This window comes from Labeo rohita, chromosome 19, assembly GCF_022985175.1.
Source record: "Labeo rohita strain BAU-BD-2019 chromosome 19, IGBB_LRoh.1.0, whole genome shotgun sequence".
Classification (NCBI taxonomy): domain Eukaryota; kingdom Metazoa; phylum Chordata; class Actinopteri; order Cypriniformes; family Cyprinidae; genus Labeo; species Labeo rohita.
Genome location: NC_066887.1, coordinates 22552372 through 22576662, shown reverse-complemented (window position 1 = coordinate 22576662; position 24291 = coordinate 22552372). Strand labels below are relative to the sequence as shown.

Here is a 24291-nt window from a genome sequence, read left to right as displayed (position 1 = left end):
AACTCAAAACACGTTTATTCAACTTGAAATGTTAAATTATACTAAGTGACAACTTAGATATTTGAGTTGAATCAACTTAAAATTTTAAGGCAGCTGGTTTACTTACCCATCTGTTAAGTTTAGCAAACACAAATATCTAAGTTTTTACTTAGTACAACTTAACATTTCAAGTTGACTAAACTTATTTTAGTTGACTGAACTTAAAATTTGAAGGCAGCAGGGTAACAAATTAGTTTAAGCTGACTCAACAAATTGTGTTTTTTATTTTTTACAGTGTATTCTGGCTCAAGACAGTTAGGGTATGTCGAAAAACTCCAGTTGTATTTTCTCCCTCAACTTCAAAAATCATTTCAAAATCATCCTACATCGCTGCAGAAGTACCCAGTCTTTGTGAAAATGCAAAGAAGATCAAACACCCTTAACAAAAAAAGTAAAACAGCGATATACGGTGATTTTGAAGTTGAGGGAGAACATGAGATGGGAGTTTTTTACGACATACAATAACTGTCATGAACTGGAAAAAAAGTCCAAACAGAGTAAGACAAGACTAGCGTTTGACAATAAAAGGATTTTAAATTGTATTATTTTTACGAAAATAAACGATCGTTACACTAGATAATACCCTTCTTTCTCGGCTGGGATTGTTTACAACCACATTTGGGATCGTTTGAAGCCGCACTTAAACTGCATTTTGGAAGTTCAAAATCGGGGCACCATAGCAGTCAGTTTTTTGGATTCTTTACGACTGAACAACTTGAATGACAATGGGTGAGTACATTAAATGTAAATCTTTGTTTTGGAAGTGGACTTCTTCAATAAAATATTAATAATATACGAGTAAACTGTGAGAAAACATGTTTTAAGTGGATGATGTGGATTTCCTCAAATATGCTACCAGATTAATCCTTTCCTCATTCTTCTGGATTCCAGAAAAGATCATCTTGGTCCCTGGAATGTACCTCTTAGGATTCCTTAAAAACTCCATAAGTGTGTCTTCCTTCCAAACAACACCTAAATCAACCAAAGCAAAGCTGAAGTATGCTTTATTCGTTAATTTAATGCAAACTGAATTAAAATATTGCACTGACAGGATACAATATGTGGTCACAAATAAGTTCAAACTGAAAGCATTGCCTTGCATGAACATTTACTTTCACTTTTATAATAAAAAAATATTATCTCTATGCAACTACTATCAGGACCTGTGACCACTCACCCTTCTCTACGGTGCTCTCTGTGAAAAGGTAGCCAGGTGCTTGGCCAGTCAAGCGACCAAAGAGTCCATTTAGGTTCGGACCAACTTTGTGCTTGCCTCCAGCTTCAACAGTGTGACACTGAGAGCATTTCTGAACAAAGATCTTCTTTCCTTTTTCTACGTTTTCTCCCATTCTAATGTTTACGACAGATGGATCTGGCAAAAAAAAAAACAAAAAAAAAAAGAGGATATAGGTATGTGTCTAGAGAAATTTCATAAATTAACCTATTTTTAAAATATTCACTTAGTTAAAATAAGTGCCAGTGTACTATCTGACATCATCAGTGTACCATAGTATTGCCGTATTTTGTGAGGACGCAAATGTAGACTCAGGCTGCATCAGTAAATCTGTTAACTGTCTAAGATGAACGCGGGATACGAGATCCATAAATGCGAATCCATACATTCGTTCTGTAAACGCAAAAATATTGCTAGATATTAACATTTAGAAGTTATCTTACTCGATACCGTAACCAAATTAGTTGTATAGTAATTGCAATGTAGGTATATTCCCAGCTGGCATTTCAACGTTGATTCACCGGTGCAACAACATCAGGTACCATGGTTGAATTAGGTTTCGATTTTGCAAATTTAATCAAAGCTGATATTGTGACGTCGATTCACCTTTAAAATCGCAATGTTGTTTAACTGTCTTACCTTCAGAATGGGTGAATTAAAGTCTTTCTGTAGACGATGGATTAACGTTAAATTAGGTGTGGATTTTGCAAATTGAATCGACGTTGATAATGCGACGTTGTTTCACCGTCTTACATTTCAACAAGTGTGAATACACGATACCTGTACTGTAACTGTACCTTCAAATAAAACCTAGTTTGCATTTAGATCAACACTACTAACAGAAAAGTTAAAAATCAAATGACTGGTAGCAATGGCTTTACAATCAACTTCAATAAACTATCACATACTCAATATTGTAAAACAAGTTTTATTTTGGAAACCTATACTGTATAAAACATATGAAAAAGCTTGCAGTGTTTTTGCTTGGATGTATTGTTAAAAACCTGTAGAAGAACAATCCAAATACAATATTTTAAAGACTCAAAAAAGATTTTTTGTACAATAACATGCATATTTTTGCTGCACTTGCAAGAGAAACCCTTGTACTTTTTTGATAGAAACCAGTTGATCTTTTATTTTGGTGGAAAACTCTAGTTTCTGTGAAAACAGGTTTACAAATCTCTCATTACAAGATATTTGTATATTTGCGCAGTGGAAAAAGGTAAAAGAGTTTGAGAGTGGAACCTACAACAGAAATCATGTTGGTGGTGAAGCGTTACAGGAACATGTGACCGCCATTCTGAGCTTTGCTGACAGCCAAAGGTGGAACTAAATTTGACAGAGAGAGTCACCTTGAAATTCTCTGCAGGAAAAACCCTGTCTTAAATGAAATGCATTTAATATTTGAAACAGTATTTCACCATTGTTTCAATGCTGAAACAACAACTGACACGGTTTCAACCATATTTCACCATTGATGTTTGGTTATGTGTCTGTTGAGTTTTCAACAGTTCAGCACTAAACGTTTCAACGCTGTTTCAACAGTGTTTCTATACCATTCTATAGCAGCGAATTCTATAGCATTTTAAATGAATATTTGTACCCACCTTTACTGCGCTATGAACAGTTTTGCTCATGTTACCATTTGTCAAATCAGAAACATTTCACTCATTTCAATGCCGTGGCTAACTGCCAGCACCTTTCACCCATCAACTTTTTAGTTTCTGTTCAATTGATACCTTTTTTTTTTTAAATACTTCCTCAAAATCTTCCTTACCATGGTGGAAAATCTAAATATAATTATACTTTCAGATGTACTTTAGGAGCATAGATAGGATTTTATTACATATGTAAAAATGATTTTTCGAAATTATAAATAAGACAAAGATGTTGTAGTGCATTTTACAATAGACCTAATATTTCAGTCTCTGAATTTGGGGGCTCATCTATCAGTAACAAAAATGTGATTTATCTGTTTTGTTATTTGTAACAGGATGTAAACTTGTTATCGCTCTTTTTGATGTGGGAGGAAAAGTTTCATGTTTAATTCAAAGTGTTACTTGTCATTTTTTTCTTATTTGTGCATTTTACTTTAATTCATTTCAATAATTTCTCAGTGATTTTTTTTTTTTAATTATTCAAAGTAAGTGCAATACCATTATTTTAGAGCATATTAACTATTGTGCTTGTAACACCCAAGTAAGTGTATGTTTGTAATCTGTTTGTTATAAAGAAAAGACTAATAATTGCTCATTTGCTACCCAGTTTATATTTTTGTACCATCACTCATGCAGTTCGATGCTTTTGGATATAATGAAGGCCTATTTTGTTCAGATTGTTTAAATGTCATTATAGCAAGATGCATGTATGTTGTGTAAAGCATCACCTCATGAGGTTTTGTGAAACTAGTGATGGATATCTATGTCACAGGATGATTCCTGGAGGCCGAAAAACTGAGAGCAAGGAATGGTTTTGATATTTGCGAACAGCTCTCTTTCATGTAATTTGTTCCCTGCAGGTTGAAATCGCTGTCCAAGGGGAAGGTTGAATCGCCTCCTGGTTGAAAACTTAAATAAGACCTTAAAGCTAAACATAGAGGGATGATATCTTCTTATATCATTATTCTTGGTTAGAGGTGTGTGTGTGTTTGGCAAATCATATATTGCAAATGCCATGTTTCACTGTTTCTCAGCAACCTGTAGCAGGCCATCTTGTAGAGGATAAACATGAAACATTCCAGTTAATTAAAGAGCGTATTTATAAACTCAACCTCATTAAGCAATGTAGTGCAGAATGCATTTGCAAGTGAAAGAGTGGCTCTTTTTATGCAGGAACGAAATGAACATTGTTCCGATATCTTAAAAATAATTGTGCTTTATTAGCATCAATGGCTCCTTGAAGAACTTTTACCATCAATGGAACCTTTCCCTTGCATAAAACGTTTTTATAGTGGAAAATGTTCTTTAGATTAATAAAATTATTCTTTTAGCAACTGATGAGTGAAAGGCTCTTTGAGTAACAAAAATGGTTCTTCTATGGCATCACAACGAAACATATCTCTTTTGAAACGCATATATCAATAATAAGAACACACTGTCACCAGTATAGTGTTTTTCATAATTTACTCAATTTACAAGCAGACAAGTACAGATGTAAATGCATGAAGAGAGTAGGAAATTCATAAAAGTGGTGAACAAAACATTTGTCATAAACAGCTGTTGTTTTTGACTTTATTAGTCTAAAGCTGTGTAGTCTGTGTTCTTTACAGTTTCTTCGGAGTCTTCTACTCTTTCAAAGATGTAGTCTTGGACTTGAGTCCTGCGTGAGAAATCAAATAAAACAATTTGTTAGAAATTCCATTAAATTAATACATTAAATATACAAATTATATCTAAAAAATATATAATTAATTATAATTTGCCAAGTCCGTGGTTTTCCCATGGAATTGGGCTACTTTATCTGTTGCAGCAGGTTGTTTTTCATGTTCGTGGTTTAAAATGACTCAAATGTAGTAATATTTAGCCTCTGGAATGCAAACTTTAGCAGGGGAACTCTGTTAAAAATGTGTATTTTACTCCCAGAACATGATTTTTAATGGGCCCCCCCCTCAAAATGCTAGTTTTTTGGGCTAGTTTTGAGTAGCAACTGGGCAAATTTTGTTGTGAAAACCTGGCAACCCTGCATATGAAAACAATACCCATAACAGTTGATACCAGAGATATTCAAGTTTACTTTTCTTGTGGAAATGGTGATTCAGGTGTGCGTGTGTAGAGATCCAGTGCACGGAGAGGGTCTAAAGCAAACTTGTTCCTCCTCCCAAACCTTTGCGGGAGGGTGGCCGAGGGTCCGTTCGCTGACCGTGCACACATATTGCAGGACCGGCCGAAGCGTTGAGGGAGGTTGATGTTGGACTTAGAAGCGCGCTCCCTTGGGGTCATCTGCGAATCCCGCCCAAAGCGAATGGGGAGGTGGGCTTTCAGGAGTAATGGATTTGTTGCTACTGATACGTTGGGTCGAAGTCGCAGGATGGTGGGAGAGCGCACACGGGCACTGGTTGGGGCTACATGAAGAGTAAAGTCTTCTATTTGCAGACTCCGGGGAATCTCTTGAGCATTCTTTGAAGAAGAAATGGTGAAAATCAGCAGATTTAGTGATCAATGGACTGAGAATGTTTTTTTTAATTGTTTTTTAAAAGCCTAACCAGGGACTGGGGCTGCAAATTAACCATAGGCTAGAAGCCTGTATGGAGAGCATCTGTAATGTTATTCTGCATTGTCCCTGTTAAATAAACAACTAAATAAATAAATGTAATGATACACTACTCACTGATGTCAGTTTCAAACTAAGAAGTTGCATTCACTATTTTTTTTGTTCAAATTTTTAATTACTATTATTCTATGAATTGTTATTGTTATTATGTTTTAATTTGCCTTTATAAAATCAACTTTAAAATACAAAGCAGAAGTACAGAAAGTACGAACGGTAGCTGGTCCTACAATTCTTCACATTTCTAATAACTTTGCTTTTCTTTTTACACTGTAAAAAGTGAAAATGTGATAAATACCTTAATATTTTAATTAATATTTCTGCTTGCTTTGACCCTTACATTTTTTTTTATTTGGTGCAACCTAATGTAATCATGTTTATTCAGTAATACTAGACACAATATAAAGATGCAGCTAAAAGACAACTATAACAACAATAATAATGAACAAAATTTAATCAAAGTAAAAATTTTAAATTAGCATAAAATGTATCTCTCTCTCTCTCTCTCTCTCTCTCTCTCTCTCCCTCTATGTATATATATATATATATATATATATATATATATGACCCTGGACCACAAAACCAGTCATAAGTAGCACAGATATATTTGTAGCAATAGCCAACAAAACATTGTATAGATCAAAATTAGCGATTTTTCTTTTATGCCAAAAATCATTGGTATATTAAGTAAAGATCATGTTCCATGAAGATATTTTTTACATTTCCTACCATAAATATATCAAAAATTAATTTTTGCTAAGAACTTCATTTTGACAACTATTGAGCGATTTTCTCAATATTTAGATTTTTTCCACCTTCAGATTCCAGATTTTTTTATTCAGATTTCAGATGATGTATAAATCACAATTTAAAAAAATTGACCCTGGTTGACTGGTTTTATGGTCCATGGTCACACACACATATATAAAATTGTAATAATTGTAATAAAAATAACAATTAAAAATTATACATTATAAAACTTTTTAATGACATGATCCAACTTAAAGTAAAAAAAGAATAAAAGATTATTCAATAATATTACATATAAAGACACCAACAATAAAAAATTAAAAATGAAATATTAGCAATTATGTTATGTTATGTTATGTTGACATAGTGCAACCTAATGTTATCAAGTCTATTCAGTACTATATGCAAGATCAAAGATAAAACAACAACAATAATTATCATCATCATTTTAACTTACAAAATTTTATATACTTCAAATTTCAATATAATATATAATATTATATTATTTCACAATGATATGGTGCAACCTAATGTAATCAGGTTTATTCAATACTATTAGATATGAAGACTTACATTAAAGATAAAGATAACAACAATAATAATAATCATTTTAATTTAAAAAAATCAAATATTACAAGTTATAATATTTCATGACATGTTGCAACCTAATGTAATTAAGTTTAGTCAATACTATTAGATATGAAGACTTAGATCAACGATAAAGACAACAGAAATCATCATCATCATTTTAATTGAAATAAGAATTAAAAATGATATATTATAAATGATATAATATTTAAATGACATATTATGTTTTAGGCTATGACTATGACCGCAGTTCTGCACATGCTGTATATTCCAACCCAAAGTACTAAAGGAAGTGAATAAAAAGAAAGAGTATAAAGCACTTACTTCAGGAAACTGTCCCCACGTAGATCTCTCAGGATCGCTGTCATCAGGAAGTGGCAGTGTGAAAGCCGTAACCTCCCTCAGCATGAAGCTGCTTAGGATGCTGAGGGCTGAAAAGAGAAGAGTGAAGTAGGACATCTTACAATCGTTCACTGAACTCCAAGCACAGCGTAGGGTTTTTATACATTTGACCATGTGCACACAAACATATTCACAAAGACATTCCTTATAATGCATTCACAGCATTGCATACTTAATATATTAACACACAGCACCCACCTTCATTCATCACTAATGACCTTTTTGAGTGTTTCATAGCAACAGTGACAGGTCCAGCTGAAAGAGAAGCAGAAGTCCTTATCAAAGGTGCCTTAGGCTTCTTAACATAGGCCAGAAGCTAAAGATTGGACTTTTTTCTAAATCTAAAGTGGACTAAATTTCTAAAAAATAAATTTGAAAATTAAACACTTAATGTGGTGGATGGCCTTGAAATATTGATGCACTACTGAGGAATTATAGCTAACAAACTGATTTTTTCCACTCATTTAGGGAATCAGATGAAGGCAAAACAACGAGCATGTAAAACAATCTCCAGGAAATGCGCACCCTATTCCATCCTATATGACCAGTCAATAATATGCATTCACATGCTAAACAAAACCTTTAGAGGACTCGCTCCAAATTAACCAGAGAAGCATTCCACGTCACAATAGTTTAAATCAGTTCATTGTGCAGTTCGCTGAGACCTCAATTACCACCACATTCAGGCTGGAGTAAGTAAAAATGGCCTGATGTTTTTCCACATAAAAGATGCATGACACACGAGCATGAATAGGAAATTGACATGCTGGAAATGTCTGGATGAGGTGATGTAGGCCACAGAGTCACGCTGGTATTTCATCAATGGTCTGGTATTTTATTCCATCAAAGAATATTTACTAATTGACATCAGTGTCATGCGGATCAATGGCAGCGAGGGATGGCATATTAATTTGGTGATCAGTACTGCTTGGGAAAAGTGTTAATCATCATCATATATCTAAAAGATGCACTTACATGTAAAAATGAATATAAAGGACATAAATGTAAAAAAATTTTTAAAATGTTTAAATGGGGTATTTCTAAGATTCCTTGCTTCAGATATGTCTCCAGCTACTTAAAAAGAACATGAATGATCATTGGCTATAATTAGTTGTAGATGTGCATAAAGCACATATTTTTGTATGATGTCTATTAGCAGAGTAACTAGTGTTGGGGAGTAACTAGGTAAATGTAACAGAATTACGTAATTTAATTACAAAATAAATGTAACTGTAATCTGTTACAGTTACTGATAAAAAATGTGAAATTAACAGTTACTTATGAAAATGTAAATGGACCTTTCTCACATTTCCGGGTTTCTCATAACGGAAGTCGTCATAGTTGGGTAAAATCCGAGAGCAGTGAATGGGAGAGTACCACAAATATATTTTTTGTATTCTCATTTGCTCAAATAGCAAAAGAAAAATTACACGATAGTGTTTTCACGACTTTCAATCAAAGGAAAAAATTGAGCTAGACTGATGTCGGCAGTCAGAAGTGAAAACAATGTCAAATTTACCCTCCCTCCCATAGACACCCTCGCATAGCGTTAACTAGTTTTTTTGTAACTTGATGAAAAGGTGATATAATACAAAGTATAGCGTTATAAATGTACATACATATTTTTAAAAATCAAAATATAAAAAACTTTAACGGATTTATGATGATAATGACCGTTGAAAAGCATCACCACAGGCTTGTGAAAAGGATGATTTGATGAAAACTGATTTCGGACAGGCTTCTGAGGCAGCGTAATGGTTTAATTATCTACATCAAAATAGAGTTTTGATGATAACTAAACAAATATTTAGATACTATAATATTGATTTTATTTATTGTTCAAAAGTGCAAACGTGAAGCAGAATTTGGATTCGGACGTGCCTTGATGCCTTCCTGCCTTGGAATGCTGCCTCCGAAGGCTGCATTTTAGAGCTTTCGGACGCAGCCAAAGTGTTGGGGGTAATGCATTACAAGTAATGATATTACTTTTTTTCAAGTAACTAGTAAAGTAACGCATTATTTTTGAATTTCTAAGAAAATATCTGAGTTACTTTTTCAAATACGTAATGCCAGTTACTTTTTTTCCCCATTTATTGATTGACAAGTCTCCTGTTGGGAAATTGGGAGTAAACATGATGTTACTGTATTCTAGACTAAATGTGAACATGCATTAATTCATCTCACTCACAAAAAACAGATTCAGTATTCCTCAAAATGAATTAAAACTGTGAAATGCAAACTCAGAATATGACGCAAAACTGCCATAATTAAATGTGTTAAATAAAACAAATATTCTTTATGTATTTAATCTCATTTTATTTACCAGTGCGTCTTTGCTGGCGACCTTCAGAATCAGAATCAGAATTCTGATGATGCAATTCAACCATACTAATAAGTAAAAATTACTTTAGATAAACTAACATTTGTGCTTCATTTTTTTTTATAGCTGAAGAGTGATGTCCTGCATAAATGTACTTTTCTTTCTGCCTGAGGTGAATTCATTTCACTTTTGGTGTAAAAGAGCTTTTACATTAAAATTGTTTTATATTAAAAACAAAGAAGCAAGCCCTGCCAGATTTAAAGTAATGCAAAAGTAACGTAACAAATTACTTTCCATAAAAAGTAACCAAGTAACATAATTAGTTACTTTTTCAGGGAGTGACGCAAAATTGTAATGCATTATTTTTAAAAGTAACTTTCCCCAACACTGGTTACATCTAAATATTTTTACACACATAAAGATTATTTCTTTCCAAAATTGCACTGGCTGCTCTAAAATATGAGACAGCAATGCTTCAGGAGTTTAGGACACAAAACAGGACACGTTCATTCAATATCTGTTTTATTTCCGATTTGGATTTGTGTAACATTTTGATATCTTATGTTTTAAAATCTGTATTTAACCTCAAAAAGGTGTTAAACTCTGATTTTGTGGTGGCTGTGCTTTAAAATTAAATGATTATAATCTTAATTTCAGTGATGAAGGATTTTGTTTGACAGTAATCAGTGTTGAGTGCTATACTGTAAGGTTAATGCTGTCTGGTTTAAATGTTTAAAAAATGAATAACAGTTGAAAACATTCATCAGAAATTTAGAAAAGTAATAAAAATGTAATCAGATACATTACTTTAATTAAGTAATTGAAATAGTTACACTTCTCATTATATTTTATAGGGTAACTTGTAACCTGTTATCTGTAACCTATTACATTTTCAAAGTAACCTTCCCAACAGTGTTAGTTGTAGATGTGCATAAAACATATGTTTGTATGATGTCTGTTGTAACTGGTGACATGTAACAAAATTGCGTAATTTAATTACAAAATAAACGTAACTGTAATCTGGTACAGTTACTGAGGAAAAAAAACCCGTCCAATTACAGTTACTTATGAAAATGTTAACAATTAGGACACGTTTATTTGATAACTGTTTTATTCCCTATTTGGGTTTGTGTATAAGCTTTATTTTTTAAATTAACAGTTTTTTCCCTGTCATATATGCAAAAATTTGATTTCAAAAACAGTATCATAGCTATTAAACCTTAAATCTTGCTATGATTTTAAATAAGTATTTAACCTTAAAGTAAAAAGAGGTGCTAAAGTCTGGTGGCTGTGCTTTAAAATTAAATTATTATAATCTTAATTCAAGTGATAAAGTATTTTAAAAGTCTGACAGTAATTAGTGTTGATTAGTGTTAATTACCATAAATCTCAATATTCTATTCCAGTCAAAAGTTTTTGAACAGTAAAATTTTTAATGTTTTAGTCTCTTCTGCTCACCAAGCCTGCATTTATTTTTTAAATTATGAAATATTTTTACTATTTAAAATAACTGTTTTCTATTTGAATATATTTTAAAATGTAATTTATTCCTGGGATCAAAGCTACATTTTTAACATCATTACTCCAGTCTTCAGTGTTACATAATCCTTCAGAAATCACTCTAATATGCTGATTTACTGTACAAGAAACATCTTGTATTATTATTGATACATATATGAAAAGAAAAATCCGAAGATCAGCATTTATCTGAAATAAAAAACTTTTGTAACATTATACAGCATGTTTTATTTTATTTGATTTTATTTAGTGCTTTAAATTGATCAAAAGTGATGATAAAGACATTTATAATGTTACACAAGGTTTCTATTTCAGATAAATGCTGTTCTTCTGAACTTTCTATTCATCAAAGAAACCTGACAAATTTTACTCAGCTGTTTTCAACATACTACTACTACTACTACTAAGTTTTTTGAGCAGCAAATCAGAATATTATATATAACATATGATTTCTGAAGGATCATGTGACTGGAGTAATAATGCTAAAAATTCAGCTTTGAAATCACAGGAATAAATTACATTTTATAATATATTCAAATAGAAAACAGTTATTTTAAATAGTAAAAATATTTAAATTTTTTACTGTTTTGCTGCACTTTGGATCAAATAAATGCAGGCTTGGTGAGCAGAAGAAACTTCTTTAAAAACATTAAAAATCTTACTGTTCAAAAACTGATTTAAATGAATGTATTTTAAACCAAATAATCTATTATGACATGCTTAATATCGATATGGTACATGAATTAGACACTTCTTCTATGAAGGCCACTACATATCCTGTCCAGCAGGGGGCAGTGCGGCATTATAACATAAGAGAGAATGCAAATCACAAATCTGTCTCATTGCAAACTGTCAGCTGTTGATATTACGAGATAAATCCAATTTAAAAATGTAATATATTTCTACTATATACTTAGTTATACTTAAATACAAACACACACAATAATATTATTTGTCATATCTGGAGTGCTGTTATGCTGTTATACCTTTGTGGCTTTTATTGACACCAAGATAAACTATTGTTTCTATACTATACACAAAATGAATGAAAAACATACTTTCTTGAAATAAGCTTTACTCAAATGGACAAAAATGTTGCAAGGCATCCGTTGGCTTTGTTTTTCATCTCAATGTGCTATTCATCAGCTATTAAAATAATAATGTGGATGTTTTATTTAGATGCTCAGAGGATGTAGACCAAAAATGTGAATGCTTACAGTTTATTCAGACTTCATCTAACCAGTCCTTTGTATCTTTTCCCCATCCTGTCAGCTCTAGCCGATCAAAGACCTGAACAAACATCCACTCTAGACACTCAGACAAGGGGTGTAGACCGCTACCACAAGACCTTAAGGTCGTCCAATCAGATGTCTGCCGAGGTCAGCATGTTTCTGCCAATCAGGAATGAAGCGGAAGGCGCTGATGAAGGATCAGGAAGCGTAGAAAATGGCCCTTAATGACAGAGGAGGGGTGTGTTCGCACATGTGTTTTAGCATGCTACTATTTACGTACATGCTATACGCAGTGGCTTTATCAGACACTGGCATCTGTAGCTTTGAACTTCAGGGCTTCAGTGCAATACGTATTTTAAAAATGTATAAAAGAGAGAGAAATGGAACGATTGTGTGACTCCGCCCACATTGGGTCTTGAACTTTGACCTCTAGTCTCCTCTCCCGGCAGATTCCTAAGATGTGGCTGATGGCGGTGATGGGGTCGAGGCCTGGCATGATGGCCAGAGAAAAGTGCAGTCAGTGTGGGAGGAGTGGGTGACCGTTAACCTTTCTACGAAACTGAACTATGACCTCTGTGCTTTGCCTGAAGGTGACGGCTTGAGCAACCCCCACTGTCAATACTGGACATGAATATACTATTGTCGACATTCGCCGCCTCCTTATAGCTACAACTCTCACAATATTCAATTCAACATACAAAACGTTAATATTACTATAGATACAGATACTCTTTTCTGCATGTTGTTCAGGTTACAGTTACTTGTATAGTGATTTTATAAATTATAATGTGAACACTTCACTATAATGGTAGGCCTAAAAGTAACTATTTCAGGGAAAACGCGATTAAAAGACTGTACGGAAAAAGGATAATGCGGGCTGTTTGAGGTTACCCTCCTACTTGATTAAAGCGCAGCGCTTGTCAAACAAAGACATGGTTGAGGATAAGCAGTACATAACGCTGTGCTGCTCTTGGCTCCAGTAGACTGTGTAAAAGCCGTGAAAGACATTTGATAATAGAGATGCAAATTATCCATGAACATGAGATGTAATTAGAACTCTCGCTGACTAATGCGTGAAAAGAGAACAACACACCCTAAATGGTTAAAATGTCTCTTAAAGTTCATGAGAGTGAGGTACAAAAAACGTTAGAATATTTTATAAGGGTTTTGAATTTTTGTGTTTTATATTTTATATATTTTAATATCAATTTAATATTTAATTTTAATCAAATACATAATTTTTTTATTATGTTAACTTAGTTTACTTATTTCATCCTTTTTGTAGTATATACGCTAACATTCGAAAGTTCAGGGTCAGTAAGATTTTTTTTTGTGACCCTGGACCACAAAACCTGTCATAAGAGTCAATTTTTTAAATCTAAAAGTTGAACAAATAAGCTTTCCACTGATGTATGGTTTGTTAGTATAGGACAATATTTGGCCGAGATACAACTATTTGAATATCTGGTATGTGAGGTTGCAAAAAAAAATCTAAATATTGAGAAAATCACCTTTAAAGTTGTCCAAATGATGTTGTTAGCAATGCAAATTAGTAAATTACAAATTACAAAAATTAAGTTTTTATGTATTTACGGTAGAAAATTTACATAATATCTTTATGGAACATGATCTTAATATCCTAATGATTTTGGCATAAAAAATTGATAATTTTGACCCATACAGTGTATTTTTGGCTATTGCTACAAATATACCCGTGCTACTTAAGACTGGTTTTGTGGTGCAGGGTCACATTTAAGAAATTAATACTTTTATCCAGCAAAAACCCAAACTGATTAAGAGTGACAGGAAAGTCATTTTTATTTTTTACAAAAGATTTATATTTTAAATAAATGCTGTTTTGAACTTTATGTTGATCAAAGAATACTAAACAAAAAAATGTATCACAGTTTTACACACACACACACACACACACACACACACACAAAATTATAAAAAAAAAATAATATATAAAAAATAAATATAACTAACTAAATAAATATTAAGCATGTTAGAATAAATGATTTTTGAAGGACTGTGTGACTAGAATAATGGCTGCTGAAAATTCAGCTTTGCCATTACAGGAATAAATTACATTTAAAAATATTTATTAAATTATTTATATTTATTAAAATGAGAGAAACTGTTGGCATAAAGGAATAATGTTGTTATGAAAGAAATGCTGACAATTTACAATAAGGTTTAACATTAATTAAAGTAAAAGCTAACATAAAATAATTATAAAACATTTTTACAACGTTTATTATGCTTGGTTAATTACATAGACTACAAATTTTATTATATATATTTATTACATATATAAAGTAACTTGCTTTATGCATTATAAGAAAAAACATGATTTTACTATATATTTATAAATCAACATTAACCTATAACAGAAAAAACCTTGTAAACTGCTACTGAAATATTTATTTGTAATATTTATGCTTTTAAATAGCAAAAGTTTTGTGTGTGTGTGTGTGTGTGTGTGTGTGTGTGTGCTTCAACTCATCTTTTAATAGTAAAAATAGAAAGATATTTTCCCTTTTCTTTCCCTTTTGAGTTGATTTAGAGTAACTAAATTCCCTTTCCTTCACATTAAGTCTTTGTCAAAATCCACTGAGGATTCATCTGGGGTATGTATGTATATTTTAATATCAATTTAATATTTAATTTTAATTAAAATAATTTATTTTTATATAAATATATTTATATAATATATATTTTTAACTTCATTGACTTATTTCATGCTTTTTGCAGTATATACACTACCATTCGAAAGTTTGGGGTCAGACTTTTTATTCAAGAAATGAATACTTTTATCCAGCAAAACCCCAAATTGATAAAGTGTGACATTTTTATTGTAACAAAATATTCCTATTTTAAGTAAATGCTACTCTTTTGAACTTTCTGTTCAAAAGAATCCTAAACAAAAATGTATCACAGTTTTCACAAAAAAGTAAATATTGTTATAAATTTTAAGCATGTTAGAATGGAAGATTTCTGAAGGATTGTGTGAGACTTAAGACTAAAGTAATGACTGCTGAAAATTAAGCTTTACCATTACAGGAATAAACTACATTTTAATATATATATTTAAATGGAGAAATAACATTTTTGATCACATAAATATTCCAAAGCATAAAAAATCTTGCAGACCCCAAATCTTTGAACAGTAGTGTGTATGTACGTTTTTTAAGTTCTGAGGAGGCAAAACAAATAACTCTTCTCTCTCATTCTTTCTCTCTGTCTCTCTCTCTCACACACACACATAATTTTAGAAGTACGTCTGCCCTCAAGTCTCTAATGCTTTGATCCTCTAATTCTCAAACACTAAGTCTCCACTGTTATTATTACATTTTGTTCTTGACAGCCAGACTTTCCATCGTCAATCCTACATGCACTAGACTACCTAGACCAGACCGCTAAATCAAATCCCATGGATCCCTGTATAAGTATGTGTTTGCTTGGGCTGTGCAGTCAACTGTCTATGGCATTTTCCCACTGTATAGCGATAACATCAAGGTGTTGATAGGTACAATCTCAGCTGTTGCCACCTGCCAAATGCTCGAATGAAAACCTCTGCTACTGTGTTGAAAATTATTGAGACTGAGTGAGGAAAAGGATCTAATTAAAAAACAGCTGAGACAAAAACTCTAATGCCGACTGACAATTTAAAGCGGCTCAGACAAATAAAAATCAGTGAAAGAAACACTCGCCCTGATTGAAATTTTATGGATGACTTAAACATTTCACCAAAAGCAGCCAATACATGTATATAAGAGAAGCGAACCATGAAATGTCTGGGTAAGTCTAGTTACGCATAACTGTGTTTACACTGGTAAATTATGTTGTAATGTTTTTGTGTCAATTATTTGGAGCTCATCCAAAAGCAGTTTCTCAGTCTACAAAATTCTAAATGTAATTGCCAGGAACATTTAACTACAGTAAAGATGAACAGATTGTCAATCATCCTGGCAATTTAGCACATCTGGAACCGACAAACAGATGAAAGTTTCTCGTAAAAGTAGATGAATGATCTACATGCATGCAGTATCACTATTAATCACAACCAGATTACTTACAGCATAGCACAGATGAGAGAAACCGTTGGCATAAAGGAATAATGTAGTTATGAAAGAAATGTCGACACTTTACAATAAGGTTTAACATTAATTAAGGTAAAAGCTAACTTAAATAAACATTTATTATGCTTGGTTAATCACATAGGCTGCTGATATGTTTTAACATTTATTAATAAATGATAATTTATAAATCAACATTAACCTAAAATAAAAAATTCCAATGAATACGTTGTAATATTTAATTGTAAAGTGTTTTAGCCAAAGTTTGTTTTGTGCTTCAACTCAGCTACAGAATACATATTCATTTTTGAGTTGGTTTAGAGTAACTAAATTCACTTTCAGACTAAGTCTTTGACAAAACCCACTGATGATGGGAAGGACAGTGCATATCCAAAAACTTATTTGATAAGGACTGTTGTAGCCATGCCATTCATTTACTCTTGTTCAAAAGAAGCAAATAATAAGTCAGTGAGAACACACAAAGGAGCATGTATACAGAACATTTACTGTGCAGGAGAATCACATAACAACACACTGGGGACTAAGAAGTCATGTGTGAGTGTGTATGTGTGCGTTTAAGTGGGCAGGAGAGAAATAAGCGAGAGACAGATAGAGAGAGTGAAGGAGAGAGAGAGAGAGAGCGCGGGAGGGATTTAGTTGCTGACAGGTATGACTGATGATATGTTGGGTCTACAGGCTGAAACAGTAGATGGTATCAAGGAAAGCCAAGATTAAATCAGCTAGAACACACACTTACACACTTACACACACACACATTTTCCATTTACCGTCTTTGACTGCTTCACTTTAGTGTTGACTGTATCTCATAACAAATCAAACGTGCAAGACACTAAAGGCTCGCAGATTTACATTCAGGTACCAGCTGTTGGAGGGCATTCATTAATAATGTGCTATTTCTTTACCTACATGGCCATTGCACAAGCACAGACACAATTTTCCCAGCAGACTCGTTAGAATTCTCACGCTTTCTACTAATTGGTCATTTTGAACACTGATGTCATTGTGCGAAGAATGAGGTCACAATGATTGGTCTCTGAGAGAGGGCAAAAGAGACAGACAGGAGAGAGAGAAACAAAGAGAAAGACAGATAGGCCAGGGAATGAGAGAAAGAGGCGGGCATAGAAAGACAGACAAAAAGAAACAGAAAACACATAGGCCAATGGGAATGTGATAATTATTAAAACATAATTTTGCATTGTCTTGTTCCATATTTCATTCTGTTCATCAGGTTAGTCCATATGTAAAACCTGACTTATTGTTCTTTTATTTAAGAGGATAATAACCTTAACTGACCAGCACATGATGGACATGTGGCCTGTTTAACAACTGCTTTTTTGTCTGTGGAAATATTGTAATTACAATCTGGTTGTCTAAATTCAGAATATTAGCTCTTTTCAACCATATAGGCAAACTATAGACTATAATTTATGGTTGTTTTTATCAATGTTTATTCTTCAATGCGGAAGTAAGCCTATGGGAGAGACTTCCGGTTCATTTGTCGCTATAGAGGGTTTTCATGACACGTCATTAATCGGCCATATTGGCGGCACTGAATGTAAACAATGCCACTAAACCTGAACGAAACTCGCATATTTTGCTGCTGAAAATGGTCAATTATTGTCATGTTTTGGGCTGTACTAATCGGTCGGACCGTTAGAAACATTTGGAGTACTATAGACTGCCAAAGGTTGTTTGAGGAACAAAATGTGTTTGTGGTTGGGCAAACTGAATCAGGATTTCCAGGGCAAGAATCTTGACAACATTCATTTTTCTTCTTATAATTTCTGGTCAGGTAGGTGAAATATTAGGCTAATATCTTAATTAATACTGCTCATACGTATCTTTACCACCTATTAATTTTAGTTTGTCAAAATATTGCACCCTTTCCTGCTTACTAAGTCCTTCTCTATATGATTTAGCAGCTTCCACACATTTTTTAGTGGTTTAGACAGCATAAATGAGCAGAACAACATATTCAGTAATACATTAATAATGCAATCCATGCTGTTGTTTTCATCCGAGTATTGCAGATATGGCCGCGCATCCGGGTAACTGACTAAATCGTAAGTGCAAACCCTGTATAGTGAAAGGTTTGCACTACAAACCTGTTCATAATTAAGACAATACATTAAAATAATATGGTCAAACACAAATTTGCAATATCAAGCAGCAAAACGAGTTGCTTTTTACAGCTGAAAATATCTGGACGCGGATGGAAGCCAGACTCATAAAATTTAAAATAACCACGCCCGCTATTACATAAAAATAAAGTGGATACAATTTGCACAAGTTGTGCAAAGTATGAGAGTGTTGGTGTCAGAAATATATAAATTCCATGTCAGAAATATTACAAATAAAAGTTCTTAAAAATATATCCTGCACAGCTGCGATATTTCTCACCCATTACCCACAGCAGAACCATTACGAACAGATGACTCGTATGAATCGATTCTTTAAATGAATCGTTGGAAGATTCATGAATTGTTCTGAGGATGAACGCTTGACTGACCGAACTGATCAGAGAAACAGTTCAAGCGTGTAGTGAATCAACATAAGATACTGTTTGGGATTGATATCGGGTTACGTACTTACAGGTTAGAGTCTCAGATAAGCCCATTTCAGACCACAAAACTGACGGGAGCAGCTCCGGTGGAAAACAGTTACTGTATCTTAAACCTCCAGACGACACACAGCTCATATCTCCGTCTATGTGAGTTACCAAAACCATACCATAAAACACAAATAAATTCAGGGTTGTTCTTTCTCGCCGTATAATGTGACAGAAGTAGTTAGTTACGTTCACACAGCAGGGGTTTGCCGAAAATGCGGGTTTTAGTCCAAAATTTACAGGTGTGTGAGTTTGGTAACATGATACCGTTGGTTTTACCGTAAATAAACAAATTAGTCATTAACGTAGCCTTATTAAGGATTTAAGTAGGCCTACTGGACTGAAAACCGCATTCTCTTTATCTGTCTGTATACTTGCTTGAGGATACTAATTTATATAGCATAATTCTTCAATGCAGTGCAGTTTCTAAGTAGGTCTACCTGCCTGTAAGAAGTGTACTGTTACAAGAAAAAACAGAACTAAAATATAACAGCGTTTTTCATATATTCCACTATACTCTGAAAGTTTGTTGTGTCTCGATTATACCTCTTAATTAGGATAAATCTTGAAAAAGTGTGGAAACCACGGTTCTGAAACATACTACAAAAATAATACATATTTTTAATAGCCCAGTTAACGCATATGCCGTCACTCTTTGACATTTTTATTTCTTCCTCAGATGTGTGAAAGTTTCTGTGACTGTTTAATGAGGTAAGAAGAAGTAGTTTATGATCGGTTGTCTGTTGCTAAACGGTTCACCATATAATATTCTAACACTGCCTGGTTTCACACTATGTTCCTTTAGTGTCAGTTTCATAACCAAGTGTTAAAACCAGTGATAATCCTCTTTCAAAATTACAGATGTGAAACATCAACCCAGAAATAAAATTGGCTTTAATCTGGTGATTATAAAAATGTTAAGTTATTGTACAACATTTAAACATTTAGCAGATGTTTTTATCCAAAGCGACATTGACACATCAGTCCATGCATTCCCTTGAAATATGCATCTAAAATGCTACTGGCACATACTCGCATACAAATAATCAATAGTTTCTGTATCCTATTTCTGTGACTCCGTTATCTGACCTCTTTTTAATGCCACCTTTATGAGAAGTAGCGTGACATCTGCCTGTTTTTTTCTGAAGTTCTTGTTTCCAGGATGTCTGTGGTTGGTCTTGAGTACCTGAAAGCCACACAGAAAGGCACACATACGCATTATCTACCCATATCAGTCTCTCTTCCCCATCACGCCTGATTCTCTCTCTTCCCCTTGGTTTCTCTGTCTTAGCACATGATGAAAGACAGGCTGACGCAAATGAAAGAAAGCAGGATTCGTTTTCCTCCTTTCAACAAATCTTCTGTTGGACCTGTCAGAGTGGAAACACTCACACTTCACCAAGCACTGGTCTCTCGGCCTCTCTCTCTTTCTATTCACATCCACGCACAATAACACAGAAAAGGTTTTTCCTTTTCTGTACACACTCAATTTCTGTGCTGATCTAGATCAGTTTATACTTGGTTTGTCTTGATTCTTTATGATTGTGAATCTCACTTACTTTCATAGGCCTTGTGGGCAGCCATTTTCAGAAGAGAAGACTTCTGGGAAAACAGACAGACGAACCACAACAAGGAATCGCTATTTCTCAAAGTTGCTGTCACAATGACAGTGTGTGTGTGTGTGTGTGCGTCTGTGATTGAGAGTGCATGAGGGAAAACTGCTGTCAGAAGCCCAAAACCCCACGGTCTCATTTTAACTAGGACCAGCTGACGCGTACCAGCTCGTGTGTGACTGCTCATTTCCTTCCTCGGTTTGAATGCGAGCGTATGTATGCACCCTCGTCTGAGTGAAAATGGCAGTTCTCCCTCTCAAACATGGCAGCTTTCGGCAGGAGGGTTACGAGTGAAATCAGTCGGAGTTGTTGCTAATTGTGTCCACCGACGAGACGCATGCGGACATCGAAAATACAACCTTCACCTGGGAACCATCAAACCTAAACCGAGGGGGTTGCAAACTAATAGCTTCCAGACTCTTGGTGTATGTGAAGAGTAATTGAAATGGTCACATTAGCTTTTATTCTGTCAGGCATTTCTTTGGCAGCCCCTCTGAAGGACCCCAGCCCTGGTTGCCAATAAAAACTTTAATTGAGAACAAATCCCTCCTTTTCTTTTTGAAGCGAGAAAGAAAGAAAATTAGAAGTCAAATAAAGAAGAACAAGATGCAAAACGAAGAGGTACATATATATGCAGTGAGCTGGAGAGCGAAGGAAAGCACCATGTGATGTCATGCCTCATTTTGCCGCCGCTCTCAGTCACCGGAGCCGCGGTCTGATCTTCATCATCGTCGTTCATTTTTTATTTCCATATTGATGACAAAAACCGCTTACTGTGAAATTGAAGTGCGAGAATGTACGATCGGCACACAGACGTTCGGCCCCAAATTGCGCACGTCTGTGTGTGCGTACCTGCGCGGTTGGTGGCGAATGTTGGATGGAGATTGTATGAGCCAGCGGGAAGCCTTCTGGGTAATTTAAACATTCTACAAGCCTAAAATGGCCTGTCAGAAAATTAAAGGGAGGGGGTGTTGGTTTGAAGTCCAGCACGAGAGAAGGGTTCTGGTTCTTTTCAGCACTTATATTCTGAGTTTATATTTCAAGATGGTGAGGATTTCATGTAGTTTAGTATAATTTGGTGTAATTAGGGTATTTGAGATTAGAAATTAATCCATACTGTTTTGACACTCTGTATTCGGATGACAGAATACTATAACAAAAATGTCAGCGTCAGCAATAGACTGTGTGTGGTCAGGCATACTGATGCCTATATGGGCCAAAGTCAGAGTTGAAAACGTCTTTTTCCAAAAACTTTGTATGTATGCAAATTGTATAATATCCAAGGTACACATTTAGTAATATTGCAGTCAATTCTCATATTGTATTTCCAGTAAGTTTTGAAATATTTGTCCTCTCCCTAAACTTGTCATTACTAAAACAGAGTAATAATGATAGATTTAATTAGAGGGGTTATATTGACCTATTACATCTTTTTTCTAAATATATATTTTTTCTATTTTATAAATTTTTTTCAGAGGTAGGTCAATAACAATTACATTTTTAACAGTATTTCAAGCATAGTTTATGAGATTTGTTGTATTTTGAATCCAGTTTTTCTTTATGAAAGGCACAAAGCCAGTCATACTGATTTCAAAGTTAAGGATTTATTAGTCTGAGTATACACTACTATCATAACATCTATATTTTTGAAAAAACATCCCATGTTTCGGTAGTGACTGCACATTTTCGGTAGTGACAGTAATGCTTTGGTAGAGACCACATCACATTACAGAATTTTAACTTGCATACTAAAACACTACTAAAACATACTAAAATACTAAATATTTGGATAACTGTACTAAAATTTAGTTTGTGGGACACATTCTTTTGCATAAAGTTTTACAATTTACAAAGAAAATATAAACATATATATTTTTTAGCTTCACTTAAGAAGATACTTTTAAAAACAACAATAGAAAAAAACCCCAAATTATTTCAATATAATTTTCATAAGTTGAAATTTAAGGGTTAGAGTTCGGGACAGCCACCTCCCAAATAAAAGTACCCAATAAATAATGATTTTATATATATTAAGCTTACTGATATTTGAAAAATTATCATAGGTTTCAATAGATAATAGAAGGATGTAAGTTAACATCTAAGGTTTGAATAATTAAATGCTTTTTAAATGTGTTTTTTGGTCGTGGGACAGCAGTTTGCACCAGTTCTGTAGAATGGCCCATATACGTATGTGACTGACTTTTCAATGATGAGGGCAAAGAAGAAATCAGCATGCTCTGCTGTTTAATAAGACATGCATGCTGTCAGTGGCTGTATGTGAATCAGTATGTGTCTCAGGCTGTGAATCTGTGTACATGTATCTTATATTTTCCCCCTGTCAAATAAATTAGGCTTCTCAAATGAGAGAAATGAGGCTTGGCATTGCCGTCATGGTAGCCAGGGCCTACTGTTGTTGCCGGGGTAATGTGATGTGCCGCCTGTGCCAGATGGATGATGTTGATAAATGCTGCAGATTCGCAATAGGAAAAGCATGGGAAATGTCGAAAATCAAAGAGATTTGGGGTTTCTCAGGGTCTCTGGAGAAAGGCTGCCAATGTTCATGGTGTTTTTGGAGTTTGTGTGTGGTTTACTTGCTGACAAGGATTACGTCTAAATCTTGTTTTGAACTGCTTGTTGTAATGTAACAGCTAAAAGTTGGGTTTTCATGGGTGAAATATTTGATCCTTATCTTGGTTTTCATCTTAGTATACGCAGTATGTTTATGCATCTGCGTGTTGTGTATTTATGAGTTGCGTAAATGTAACCCAGCCCTCATAGTTTAGACTTGATCAGATATTTTCTCTGTGTGTATTCCTGTATTTGATTTGGGTTATGCATGTGTTTGAGTGCATATGTGTGTGTGTGTGTATTCCCGTCTCTGATTGCTGTTTGTTTTATTTGCTTTGCTCCTTTAATCAGTGCTGAGGCCCCTGCAGTGAGCGGAAGGAAACCCCATCAGACAAGCCCAGTCTCCGAAGGAATAACAAAGCTACTCATCCGAACCTGTGGCTGTGCATGTGAGACATAAGCTTTACTATTTGATTTTATTTTGTCATTTACTGTTCTCAAGAATGTAACTTAACTAGTTACTAGTGATAACTAGTAATACAGTACCATTCAAAAGTTTGGGTCAGTAAGATTTTTTTTCAAATGTTTTTGAAAGTCTCTTGTGCTCACCAAAGCTGCATTTATTTGAACACAAATACACTGAAACAGTAATAATGTGAAATATAATTACAATATAAAACTACACTTTTAATTTTAATACATTTCCAAACTTATTTATTTATTCAAAATGTAAATTTCAGCAAATTTAACACTAGAGATTTTTTTTAATGGATGGCATTATTTGAAGCAATGATAAAAGTAAGTAAACATAAATCCAAACCATATATATATATATATATGTAAACCCAATTGTAATATATATATGTATAAACTATGAAGTTTCGGTAGTGACATCTTTGTGTTTTTTTTGGTGTTATCCCATAAAATTGTCACTAACATAACAGTCACGACGGAAACATGTTATTATTGTTTTGGTAGTGACGAAAGGGAACACACAATTTTTTATTTGGGGAAATAAATTAATTTTAAAAAAAAAGAAACAAGAAAAAA

At 33.8% G+C, this 24291-nt stretch overlaps 2 protein-coding genes across 2 annotated transcripts; both read right to left on the bottom strand.

Annotated features, from left to right (window-relative positions):
• Positions 1–798: 798 nt before the first annotated feature.
• On the bottom strand, positions 799–1402 carry LOC127181365 (cytochrome c). The gene is made up of 2 exons (XM_051136045.1): positions 1217–1402; positions 799–1011 (listed from the first exon to the last, which is right to left on the bottom strand). Exons 1-2 carry the CDS (start codon positions 1386–1388, stop codon positions 860–862), a joined length of 324 nt encoding a protein of 107 aa, XP_050992002.1. The 5' UTR covers positions 1389–1402; the 3' UTR covers positions 799–859.
• A 2706-nt stretch (positions 1403–4108) lies between these two features.
• On the bottom strand, positions 4109–7336 carry npvf (neuropeptide VF precursor). The gene is made up of 3 exons (XM_051136044.1): positions 7202–7336; positions 5006–5388; positions 4109–4591 (listed from the first exon to the last, which is right to left on the bottom strand). Exons 1-3 carry the CDS (start codon positions 7334–7336, stop codon positions 4507–4509), a joined length of 603 nt encoding a protein of 200 aa, XP_050992001.1. The 3' UTR covers positions 4109–4506.
• Between the last annotated feature and the right edge of the window lie 16955 nt (positions 7337–24291).

Coding starts and splice junctions, on each gene's coding strand:
- LOC127181365 (XM_051136045.1), bottom strand. CDS start 1,388: ATGGGAGAAAACGTAGAAAAAGGAAAGAAGATCTTTGTTCAGAAATGC. Junction 1,012..1,216: donor AGAGAGCACCGTAGAGAAGG/GTGAGTGGTCAC, acceptor TGGTTGATTTAG/GTGTTGTTTGGAAGGAAGAC.
- npvf (XM_051136044.1), bottom strand. CDS start 7,336: ATGTCCTACTTCACTCTTCTCTTTTCAGCCCTCAGCATCCTAAGCAGC. Junction 5,389..7,201: donor CGTGGGGACAGTTTCCTGAA/GTAAGTGCTTTA, acceptor TCTTCTTCAAAG/AATGCTCAAGAGATTCCCCG. Junction 4,592..5,005: donor TCACCATTTCCACAAGAAAA/GTAAACTTGAAT, acceptor TTTCTCACGCAG/GACTCAAGTCCAAGACTACA.